At 39.7% G+C, this 12,857-nt stretch overlaps 1 protein-coding gene across 2 annotated transcripts; it reads left to right on the top strand.

Moving 5' to 3' along the window:
* Positions 1 to 829: 829 nt before the first annotated feature.
* LOC112261514 (dnaJ homolog subfamily C member 5B) lies at positions 830 to 11,503 on the top strand. 2 transcript variants are annotated; one of them, XM_024436907.2, is made up of 5 exons: positions 830 to 952; positions 4,174 to 4,298; positions 5,229 to 5,442; positions 5,717 to 5,867; positions 9,380 to 11,503. In XM_024436907.2, exons 2-5 carry the CDS (start codon positions 4,183 to 4,185, stop codon positions 9,469 to 9,471), a joined length of 573 nt encoding a protein of 190 aa, XP_024292675.1. In that variant the 5' UTR covers positions 830 to 952; positions 4,174 to 4,182; the 3' UTR covers positions 9,472 to 11,503. The 2 variants fall into 2 exon arrangements, with proteins under 2 accessions (XP_024292675.1, XP_024292674.1); XM_024436906.2 differs by having other exon boundaries at positions 867 to 1,039.
* Positions 11,504 to 12,857: the final 1,354 nt, after the last annotated feature.

The following is a 12,857-nucleotide window of genomic DNA, read 5'->3' as shown; positions in this document are numbered from 1 at the left end:
AGTCAGCTCGGGGATTCGAACTAGCAACCTTTCGGTTACTGGTCCAATGTTCTTAACTGCTAAGCAACCTGCTGCTCTCAAACCTCTAACTTGCACATCATGCAATGAAATAATTATGCCTTTCCCCTACAGCACTGTATTTGTTAATACTTCCTGAATGTAAAGTGTGTGTCCATGTGCTTTTTTCCTGTGCAGATCTGGTGAGAGCCTTCTCAGAAAGGGCACTACCTCACTTCTCAGACCCTATCACCTCCCCCTGCCTGCTGAGGCCAGTGATCGACAGCATGTTTACCCTGGAGAAGATACCTGATGCACACAGACACATAGAAGCCAATAGAAACCAGGGAAAGATTGTCATCAATGTCATGAACACACAATGATGGGACCTCCAGTGACATCTCTCCATCTACTACCAAACTGAACATAGTTGTTTCACACCAAACGTTACATTTGGTTGATCAAATTGGTTGATAATGCACATGAGCTGAATGTTATGTGATTCTTATTATGTCGATATTTGTATCACATTCTATTTAGTGTTCTATCAAATTATTCTTATTTCTTTAGGCTTTAGGCTGTAGGCTGAAACAGAAATAGGTTGTTATTGGTATAATACAAATAGTTTGGCGCATCTGTGTTTTCATAAGGCATCAAGAATAAACTGTATTTTTTTCAACAAGAACAATTAACATTGTTTGTAATCATGTAATGCTGTTACGTGTTCTACTATATGTGTTCCATTTTCCGTGTGTCGCGGATAGAAACACAGGACAAAGATTCTATGCATATGGCCGCAATTACATTCCAGTACAACTTAAGCGCGTGTGTGATTTTTATGCGCAAACCCGCCACAAGCGAACCCGGAGACTACAAACCGGAATTGGCAGGCTATAATGAAATGTTCTACTTCCTGAAGTCACCGGCAAGTTTTGTTTTGGGAGATTTTGATTCTGTGAGTCTACACTTGTTATTTTTAATATAATAATAATAATAATTGTGCCACGGACACCAGGAGACTATCGACCCCCGTCGAAACAAAGTGGGTAGAATGTGGCGGTGTGTGATTATTTGTGTTATGCACTTGACTTCCTCATGCATAGTTTATCTAACCAACTGAAAGCGTAACTTTCTGACAGTCTGTTTCAGGATCAGTCTTTAATGGCAGATCAATTGTTTTATTTTCTCAAATTAATAAACTACAGAGGTTAATTCAACGAGCATGTGTGAATGGTTATGCTGTAGGTCAGTACTGGGTGCGTTAGAGATGTCGACGATGAGTATCAAGTGTTTGTTCGCTAACGCCCAGGAAGATCCTATTCAAACTCCCATCAGACTGCTCTACAAGCATTATAATGTCAAAAGCAGTGGTGTAGGCAGAAATTCGTTAATATCAGGGCCAGCAAAAATATAGGTGTGCCGAAATGTGGACACTCAAATTATCATAAAAGCATAGGCCTAGGAAAATGCGATTTCGCATTACAGACCAATAGTCTTGTAGGCCTACGTAAATCCACTACTCTTACAAAACATGCGACTCACATAGATATACACATAATACGCCATAGGCCTATAATTAATGAGAATAGAACATAATACCCTGATGTAACACTAATAATCACAATAGGCTTGGCAATCTCTTACAGGCTCAACCAGGAGATAGTTGGCTAGGCAGCCACAAATGTAACCATTTAACACTAGGAGAGCTGAGAGCATCATATTGACTTAAAACGAAATTGACTTTAAGTACTCTGCCATTTTTAAAGTTATGTCCTCCCTGTCCTTGACTTTTCCTAAATATGTCTAACACACTATCTTTGTTAGAATCTTAATATCACAAACAATTTATGTTATAAGCAGTTTAAGAAGTCATGTCATTCGGGGTTTAGAGGGAGGTGTAGACAAAGAGTTTCCATTGGTCCGCTAGTTTTGCAGTGACGGTTCGCCTTAAACCAATCAATGATTTATTGTGTCACTGGCTCTGACCCTTCTAACTACTTAGGTAAACATATGAATGACCTGTTGCACAACGTTCGGCGCAGGTGTTGGTAACTGGTTCGCCATTGTTTAGAACGGGGGGATTCTCTCCTGTCTGAGGCAACACTGATTGCTACGCAAATGGATGTTGCACCTCAATTTAGCAAGGAACACAGCCGCCAGAGGAAAAGGAAGATATTCCATGATGAGATCTCTCAAGATGAAACAGCTCAGGACAGTGCAGCAATGATGTTTTGGGAACACAGTGTTTTTTTTTTACTGCTATGGACAACATCATAAGTGACTTGGACACAAGGTTCCACACCACTGCAAAAAATGTAGAATCATTTTCTGCTGTTCTGAAAGTTGGGCAGATTAGTGAGGATAAAGTCCATTCTGTGTACCAACCACTGATCATGGAGTATTCCAGAGATCTTACACCACAGTTTCAAAATGAAGTAAGACACCTGGACACTGTATATGCTGCCACTTTCCCCCCTAACTTGTCCCCTCCCCTCTTGGTCACCTGAATACAATTTGTAAGATGCAGCTGCAAAGCATTTTTGGAGAAGTGTGCATTGCTTTACGTATATTTTGCACACTGCCTGTGACTGTTGCAGATAGAGCTTTCAGTAAGCTAAAACTGATGAACTATTTGAGGTCCCAGGACAGGCTTTGCAGTCTTGCCATGATGTCCATTGAAAGTCAAGTTAGCTAGAAAGCTGGACTTCGAAAACTTAATCAGTGACTTTGCTAGCAAGAAGGCTTTTTTTGGGGCGCTGGGTTAACGCTGAGCAAAGGCCAGTGGTTAACTCTTAAATGTCATGGCTATGGATGTTGGATCACTACACACATGATGCCCACAGGCTGAGAACAAGACTGAGAACAGACTGAGAACAAGATGTATCTCAAAGTAATTGCTAGGTTGCCATACAATTAGTTATACACAATCAAGACCCCAAAAGTGGAAGAAACCTATTGATTTGGTGACCACTTGACCTCTCCTCTAGCGCCACCATCAGGCCTTTTCACTTCCATTTTGTTTTTCATTTCCACTTTTACAGCTGCTTATTTTCTAGTTGGTATGTAATACTTAGTTCAAAAATCTGCTGCTGATTTTATTATTTTGTTATGTCATTCTATAGATTATGATGTTAATTTATTTTAATTGAAGAGGTTAATGTATATTTAAGTTATATTTATTTTAATTTTTTAATTTTAATTCATTTTAAGAGAATTTTCCATTCAAGAATTTTCCAATTTAGACTGTAAAAAATGGCCTTTAGCACATTTCTTATAGAGGGTATCAGTCTTGCATCAAATAGTGAATTCCACTTTATGCAGAATGTTGCATGCATGTCTGCACAGTGTTATATTTTCACAGCTCACTGTCAGTAAATATCGTACAATAAATATTGGACTACAAGAGAGTTGCTAGCCTGCAAAGGTAGAGTTATTTAAAGCTTTGAATGGGTCGATTGGGTTCTGGAGGTGTGTGGTTACAGCAATTGTGCAGGGTTGGTGTGGCCTTTGGTGGTGGGGCCCAATGTGATATGTTTTCATGGGGACCAAAATCCCTCGTGGCGTGCCCCTGACTACACCAAAACTATATTGAAACTAATTTCACACGTACACTGAGATTACAAAACATTAAGAACACCTGTTCTTTCCATGACATAGCCTATCCTTGCCAAACAACTCTTAAAAATGAACCCTTGAGGTCTATTTCAAAATATATATTTTTGGCGGCAGAATTACTTACTCAAAATATGACATTCTGTTCCTTTGAAATGCATTTTCTTAAATGCATAAATGAAATCCCAAAGTAATAAATAATGATCTTTGTGATGGTGTTTATTTAAAGTAATACTTTGGGATTTTGGCAACGAGGCCTTTATCTACTTCCCCAGAGTCAGATTAACTAGTGGAGACCAGTTTTATCTCTGTCCAGTATGAAGGAAGTTAAGAGTGAAGAGTCAGGCCATGCTTTTATCGTCAACATCTCTAACACACACTGGTGCAGGGTGGGGTTAATGCGTAATTGATGGGGTCGAATGCAGGCTGGTGGCAGACAGAAACATAATGTGGCACATTTTTTGCATCCTTGTGTCATGAGCTAAAACACAAGCAAAGCCTATGATCTTTCACTATATCCTCATGGCATACCAGTCATAGCTGTTGTATTTATCATTGTTGCAGATCTAAAACATGGCGGAACCAAACCAAAGGCCTCAACGTAAGATGTCCACCACGGGTGACAGTCTATACAATATACTTGAACTGAAGAAAGGAGCATCCGCAGGAGAAATAAAGAAGGCATACAGGTATAAACGGGTGAAAGTAGATCACATTTCTTCCTGGTACGGGACCTCCTATATGTGCAGCAAAACATTTTATGGGCCTAATCATGGAACTACATATAGAATCCCTGTTAATTCAATAGGATCTCTGTGGGTCTAGATGTAAAGATTTGTCATTTAACTTTTAAAATGTATTACCTTTTATTGTGTCATAAACACAACCAGTCATGATGCTTTTTATCTGATTGTCAAACGATCACTTCAAAGGGCTCCTTTACTAGGCTACCCCGCGTATGTTCATCCACTCGCAACACATTTCCAGCCTCCAAACAGTGGTGAATGGAAAGAGGCGATTGTCATTAGGCCGCACGCGCCTCTCTGTCTCGCCCATCATCTCTGCCTTGGCAAAATGTCAGTGTTCTGGTCACATTATAGAGTGTAGGCTATACCACCTGTTGTCATTAGCTCATTTGTCATGCCTCTGACATACGGTAATAATAAATAGTGGTGTAATAGCCTACAGTTTCCTTGACATTTCTATTTAATTATTGTGATGTTTTACTGGTACGGCATACACCCACTATTTATTTTGCTGGACCATACCGCCTTACTTTCACCCCTGGTCATAAAACTCTCAACCACAGACAAATGCTTTGAGAAAGACTACAGAACAGTTAAAAACACGTCTGTTTTCTTAATGAAAGCACCATTAAGTGAAACTATAGCATAGGCTGTCCTTCTCTTTTTGGAAGATTTCTAGTAGATATAAAACAAAAGACATATTTGCATACTGGTAACCTGATTACCTGCTCTGTGGTTTTTGCAAATGAGGTCATGATTCTCCTATTATATTTCCTAACTCAAATTTTCCCATGACTTACTCATGTGACTAAAAGCAGAGCACGACATTAAGTTTCCCTGTGACAATATAAATAAAAGCCGTCCTCCTCCCAGGAAACTAGCACTGAGGAATCATCCTGACAAGAATCCAGACAATCCAGAGGCAGCTGAGAAGTTTAAAGAGATCAACAATGCCAACTCTATCCTCAACGACGAGACCAAGAGGAAGGTCTACGATGAGTACGGCTCCATGGGCCTCTATGTGGCCGAGCAGTTTGGAGACGAGAGCGTTAAATATTACTTCCTCATTCACAAGTGCTGGTTTAAGGTGAGAAGTCTTTTAGGGCTTACACATTTTCATATGTATACACTTTGCAGACGCTTCTACCCAAAAGTTACTTATTGTACAGTGAGTGCATACTGTACATTTTTACTAAGCGTATGTGATCCCGTTAGAAATTAACTCAGGACCTTGGCGTTGCTAAATTGTACTGCATGTTAATCATTAAGGTCATTATAGTTTTCTAACACTTACAAGTGTATGCATGACAACTTATGTCAATTATGCCCTGTGTGAAACAAATCCCTTCTTTTTTTCCTAGACCCTGATGGTGTGCTGTGGGATCTTCACCCTCTGCTGCTGCTGTTGCTGCTGCTTTTTCTGCTGTGGCAGGTGCAAGCCACAGGAGGAGGAGCACGGATACGTAGACCCAGATGACCTGGAGGCTCAGATCAGAGCTGAGCAGGACAGGGGTGAGTGTGGGCGAGGCCTGTGGGGAGGCGAGGCCTGGGGGGAACTAGATAGTCCTTTAATTATTAGGCAGAGGCTGCGGATTCATATAGGTAACTGCCCCGCCCCTTGGATCCATTTTCCCAGAACTGAAGATCCGATTCATGTTCTGCGCATAAGTGTTTCATTACCTCTACTTTACACAAATATTTGTTTTGGTTACCCTCCCTTCACATTTCTCACTGTCAATCGTGAATTATAATTATAAAGTTCTACCGGTGAAACGTCCATGCAGAATCTACATACCAACCATTTGATCTTATTCAGTTTTAGGGGATATGCATTTAGATCTTGAGTTATACAGTGTTGTTTTGAATGATGTAAAGTGAATGAGCAAACTGTAGCATAACCTACCTGTGATTAACACACATATTTTGCTACTGGGGCATGCTGTTGAGTTTTGGCCACATGAGAAAAATGTGACCAATCGCACAACCATCCTAAAATCTCATAAGAAATGAGGTGGTGTTTTTTGTCTTACAGTAACGTTACACTATGCTTATGTCGTGTCTTTACTATCATTAAACTGAAGACTTCGTTTTTATCAAAGATTTTCTGTAATTAGTTACTTGATTAAACTGAATAATCATGTAACTGTAATTAACTAGGAAGTTGGGGCACCAAGGAAAGTATTCAGATTAAAGTTATAATTTCCCAATATAACCTTTCAGATATTTTCATATCTGATCAATAGTCTTCTGATTATTTATTTATTTATTTATTTATTTATTTTACCTCACGTTAGTCTCATTCCAAACATTTTAAATGGTTGGTTATCTGCACGAATCCAGTCTTCACTATGAGTCATCCATACATCAATTGTCTTAAATCATTTATTTATTACTAACTAAGTAATTCACAGAAATGCATAAACAAACAGTAAATATGGTTACATGAAATGATAGAATGTGCCCTAGTGGGCTGAACCGGCATTGCGGCTTGTTAGACAAAGGGGCAATGGGGGGTGGACTAAGAAGTCCCTTACAGAGTTAATTATAACACTTAAAATGCTAATCCCTTACACATGAACGCTCAATAATTCGGGAACAATTGCAATCAATATATATATATTTATGCTCAGTGTGTCGTCTTGATCGCTGGTGAAAAGTCTTTCTTTTGTAGAATTGTCCGTCTCTCTCCCTCTCTCTCTGTCTTGGTTAGAGGGGATAGTTCAAAGTGACATTTGTTATAGAATGGTTGTTTCGGTGGTTGTCGTTCTTCGCGTTCAATGATACCGAATTCCTAGCTGCAGACTAGTAATTAGTATCAAAGACTTGTTCTTATTCTGTCGGTAACGATAGTCTTAAGAGTTTAACCACGTGGTATGGTTAAAAGATTCTACAACATTTAGCCATCTCGTAATTGAGGTAAGCTTGGTCTACAACCTTTGTCCCCCCTCCTAATGGAGAAAAACATGGTCTGCTGATATTTCTCAAAGTTGGGTTTTATTCGGAATGGCAGAAAAGGGCTGTCCCAGGATGTCTGACCCTAACTGGGCTCAGGGGCGGTCCTCTGATTTAGTTCAAATCCAATTGGGAATTGTATTTTTCTTCATTAAACAGTCCACAATCATATTACAGCATTATACAAACAGTATCATACTTACTCATTCATCTTATACAACAATTAGATGTAAACCTCATATCTGAGGCTATTATATAAACAGTGTTATGGTAATGTGGCCACACCGTCTCTCTTGAGCTTCCCAAGTTGTGACAAACGCACCAGTTTGTAGCTGGATTCTTCACCGATCTTTTACACTTTCTCTGGAACATGAAATTTGTTCGTACCTCAAGTTCTGTGAGGTGGAAGGATTTCCTTTGTCCTCTGAAAGTTTACCCTCTCTCTAATACTGTGTGGCCTTGAGGCAGGGTCTTCTGAGGAATTTACGACCTCTGACCACAGTAATCTGGTTGTAGAAGCAGAGAGCGGGGGATGGTGCTCGCTGTACTCATAGAGGCCAACGTCATGACACTTATTATATTTGGTTCTGTTATGTAGAATACTATCAATGTGATTTTGCAGACATGTATTTTTTTGCAACTGTATTAAACAAGCACCATTTGCCACCAGTAGCCTGTCTACAAGTAGTGCGTAAAGTAGAGAATCCTGCAAAACCTTTGGGGCCTTTAGCCATTTTGGGGCAGGAGGTAGCCTAGTGGTTAGAGCATTGAGCCAGGAACCAAAAGGTTGGGGGATCGAATCCCCGAGCTGCCAAGGTAAAAATCTGTCATTCTGCTCCTGAGCAAGGCAGTTAACCCACTAGGCCATCATTGTAAATAAGAATTTGTTCTAACTGACTTGCCTAGTTAAGTAAAATAAATAAATACAAATTGGGAAGAGGGGTTCAGAAAAGTCAGATCTGCAGCCACTCCTCCATAAGTATGATGTCTGTGTGGGTCAAACAATACATCTTTAGAAGCTAGTTTTAGAATCAGTCTCTTTGTTTAGAGCAACCAGGACATCACTTTTAAGATGGTCCATCGCACACTGAAGTAGGAGTCTGAAAATGTTTTTTAATTTCACAGCCGGTGGCGAGTTTAATAATAATAGCTCAGCCAGGCCCTAGGGCAACCTCTGGCAACTCAGTTGAAACTCCAAACTGCGTCAGCTTTAACACTCTTTGTATACTGTATATCGTGCTTACTGCTTATGCCCATTGATTAGTGCTATTGTGGGCTAGCAGCTTATTAACCCATATGCTTTTGGCAATTGGAAATTGAGCTCCGAATGTGCTCACTAACTCTAACTATGCCAGTGTGCTTATCACTGTGATTACTTTTGTTGTTGGTACCTTTCTTTAGTCTTTCACGCTACAGCTCTATCTAAAAAGCTTGTCGTATTCCTTCACACCACTAGCTGAACTAATTCCAATTCCAATACTATCCCCCATTGCCAACCATGCATTCTTTGTGATGTTGACATGATTAAGGCCATGCTTTAATGTTGTTCTGTTAATCAATGGCTGTTTACACAGGCAGCCCAATTATTGGCCAAAAAAGCTGATCTGATTGGTCAAAAGACCAATTAGTGGAAAAAGAATGCAGCCTATGTTTATGTAACAGTATAGACTTTACGTCCGTCCCCTCGCCTCGACCTGGGCGTGAACCAGGGATGCTCTGGACACGTCAACAGTCACCCTCGAAGCATCGTTACCCATCGCTCCACAAAAGAAGCGGCCCTTGCAGAGCAAGGGGAACCACTACTTCAAGGTCTCAGAGCGAGTGAGGTCACCGATTGAAACGTGACCAGCACGCTAGCTAGCCATTTCGCAACGGCAATATTTACAAAACATGTTTTGAAAATGTTTATTATCATTACTAATAGGAAGAGTTGGTTCAAAAAAGCAGAATACAAATTTTAATATGGACTAATAAAAGTATATTTTTCCAATAGGTCATTTCTGCCTGCTTGTGTCCTGGCTTGGACTCGAAGAGCTCAGTGAATTAACAGTACATCTCTGTTCTCCCTGCAGGGGAACAAGAACCCATTGTGATCCAGCCTCATGCTGCTGCTAATGAGAAGACCGAGTTCGATCACGACCAATCTGCAGCCAAACCACTCTGACTCTATACTCACCACAGCGGACCAGTAAGAACCTGTCAGTGAGACGTCTTCCCATAGCTTGGTCCCAGATCTGTTTGTGCTGTCTTGCCAACTCGTATGGTGATTAGGACTTGGCAAGACAGCACAAACTGATATGGGACTAGGCTGGTCTGCCCACTCTGGTTACTCCCAACTAGGGTTGTAACTTTCCCAAAATTCACAGGTTTTCCCAAAATAAGGAGGGAATAAGTAGGAAATCTGGAATCCTCCATCCAGGATTTCTGGAAAACCAGGAAATGTGACATTACTGTGATCAGTTTCTGTGGTTCGTTTTTTAATCCGTGGCTGGTGCTTAAATCATGCAGTCGACCCACCGTACTATATGTGGCCAAAGCCTTATATTTGGATATATTTTTTTTATGTCTCAAGTTAAGGGTCTGTATGTGGCTCATTTGAATTATAAATTGGGGTCTATGTTTACAAGAATCGTACATTCTTATGATTGTGCCAAATGCCAAGTTTACCATAATGCTGAGGCGATCTTTCTTTGTAGATTGAAAAATATAGAATTTTTTAATAGTACAGAACAATATGTGCAGAGTAATGGCTTCTATGCATGCTCAATGGTGAGTGTAGGGAAGGTGTTTGAATAGAAACTGATGTGCCTCCCAAATGACACCATAGTCCCTATGTGTAACACACTACTTTTGACCAGAGCTATGTAGTGCACTACTTTTGACCAGGGCCCATAGGTCTCTGGTCCAAAGTAGTGCACTATATAGGGAATAGGAAGCTATTTGTGAAGAAAGGGAAGGGAAAGCGCAGCCTGAGTCTGAAGTTGTAAACGAATGTGCACTTTAAACGCCTTGTGGGTCGTTCAACAAAATGTGTCAATTTTGGGTAGGGTAACTTGGTAAAAACTTTCACATAATTCTGTCATAAAGAGCACATGTTCAACTTAATAAAAAACACATTTTCCCGGGTCAAGGTTAAATGGGTTAAAATCTTCCTAGAAGTCACAGAGGGTGCACAAAGGAACATGCCAAAATGCTGAATATTTGCACTTTATTCATATTAATAAATACTTTCTAATCAGCTGTATTGAAAGTTGTGGTCTACATTAAATGGCACTTTAAAAAAAAATATTGGTGCACAATTTCTACTTTAAATATTAAAGGAATGCAAAAGGGACTCATTTTGTGGAACGACCCTTCTAAGCATAATGATCCAGTTATAATAAGGGTCTGCTGTGGACTGCCACCACCCCTTGTGTGGGAGCCAATAGCTGCAGCTTTAACCTATGAACCAATGTGAATCGAGGCCAAAAGTTTAAATGTGTTTATATGTTTGTTTTTAGGCAATATTTTTGTACTGTCAAGCTTTATTTTCAATTTTCCAAAGCTTATGATTCCATACATGTGCCTCTCTTATACCTCCCTCTCTCTACATGGAATAATATCAGAGTTCTTGTAATTTATACATGTCTTCCTGACCCATATGACTTCCCATTTCTTCTGATGATGTCTGTCCTCTTGTGTGACCTGGATTCAGTGTCAAATTCTGTTTCTGTGCAGTATAGTGTACATTATATTGAGCACTTCCTGAGCACACCTGCTCAACTTTTTAAACACTTGGACACCAAATAATGCCTTTTGTTGGAAGCCATTGTCTCACATACCAGCAATTCTCAGATTTTTAAAGTGGGTTTCTTTTGTAGTTCAGCAGTATCACATTCAGTGAAAACTGGAAAACGCAGTTAAAACATTGCTGTGATTATTTGTCCATTGACTTTAATTTATCTCACTGAGGATTTAACTGTGGTGGCTTTGTGTCAAATGCTGTTGATATATTTAATCCATAACTCTTTAATTTCCCCAACCTAATATGCAGGATTCGTCAAAGGCTTTATTTTTGAATTAATGTGTTACTATCATTGTCCTTTAATAAAAATGTTTCCCTTTTGTTTTGATCCTACTTTCTACTTTATATACCGTTAATACTGTAAAATATTTATATAAATGTATATTGAATAAATTGGGGGTTATGTAAAGAATTGTCTGCCTATTCTGCTCATTTATTTCTCACAGAAATTCTACAAACTTATTTTTCAGGGAAATACAATACTTCTACAGTATATGTACGTATGTAAAGATCCTTGTAGAAAACCACACCTGATGAACAGGTGGCAGGTTTTTAACAGACGCAGGCATGAATCAGACCAACGTTAAGAGACTGGCAGTGTTCATTTTGGAGATTTGTGTTGTAAACTTAGAGGCAGCAATGCCATAAGGACAGTGGTGTTTCCTTTTAGTTTAAGCAGGCACTTTTTAGCCTGTTTGATTCTTTCTAAACTTTCAGTAGCTGTTTTAGGAGGAAAATTAAATGTTCTGATGATGGATTTGAGAAAAACCATCTTATTGAGGATGATACTACACACTCAATTACATTACTGGGGTATGTAGCACTGGCGTACCGGACCCCCCAAGCTCTGGGGACCCATGCGCCTGTCACGATGTCTATTTTTATTTAATAAACCGTTTTGACAGTAACCCTCAAAAGTAATTCAGAAACCTTTTTAATTTCCATATGTACTAGGAAGATAAGTGTTTGTTTCTTGGGCTTCAAGAATGGGACAAAAAATAAACTAATTGAAAGTACAGTATGAGTGGATGTCAGTGAACAAACGTGGCCAACGCTACGACGGGGCCAGTGCAATGAGTGGAGCTTACTCCGGTATTCAAAAACACAGCCTAATGCTTCTTAGGTAGTTCTTTATGAGTTTTACTTTAGAAAACGATCTCTCCGCAGATGTGACAGTTTCAGGTGTGGTAAAAACAGCTTGATTGCTGTAGCAACAACAGGGAAACTGGGCAGAAGGGAGTTGTTCTGTGACATCTTTATTTGAGGTGCTCATTCTCATTAATTGCCGGCCTCGACACGTTACGGAAAGAGTAACTGTATAGGAAGCTCTGGGGACAGATTGTCTGGATACTGGACAGCCAATAAATTGGCAGATGCAAACCGGTTATCTTTAGCAAAAAACAGTTCTTGAGGACTTGAACAGAAAAAAATGTTTGCCATTTCTTTCAAACTGGTGAACTGCCGTAAGAGTTGTGTAGATGCAATATCAACAGTCTCTTATCTCTGGTATATATTGTCATGCATCATCCAAGACTAAGTTTAAATTGTGTGCAGCGCAATGGACATATAGTGCATTCTGAAAGTATTCCGGTCAAAATGAGCAATCGGAGGAGAAGGGCCTTGGTCAGGGAGAAGTAAAAAATTGAAAATAAAAGTAACATAATTCAACATTTGCAGTAAAATATCAAGCGAGGCTATATATAGGGGGTACAAGTACAGAGTCAATGTGCGGGGCTACCATTTAGTTGAGGTAATATGTACACGTA

Source organism: Oncorhynchus tshawytscha, linkage group LG11 (genome assembly GCF_018296145.1).
Source record: "Oncorhynchus tshawytscha isolate Ot180627B linkage group LG11, Otsh_v2.0, whole genome shotgun sequence".
NCBI lineage: Eukaryota > Metazoa > Chordata > Actinopteri > Salmoniformes > Salmonidae > Oncorhynchus > Oncorhynchus tshawytscha.
Note: the sequence above shows the minus strand (reverse complement) of the source record. Positions and strands in the feature narration are given on the sequence as shown.

Excerpts from the sequence above, each read along its gene's own strand:
- LOC112261514 (XM_024436907.2), top strand. The coding sequence starts at position 4,183 with ATGGCGGAACCAAACCAAAGGCCTCAACGTAAGATGTCCACCACGGGT. Across the intron at positions 4,299-5,228 it reads GAAATAAAGAAGGCATACAG|GAAACTAGCACTGAGGAATC; the intron begins GTATAAACGGGT and ends TCCTCCTCCCAG. Across the intron at positions 5,443-5,716 it reads TTCACAAGTGCTGGTTTAAG|ACCCTGATGGTGTGCTGTGG; the intron begins GTGAGAAGTCTT and ends TTTTTTTCCTAG.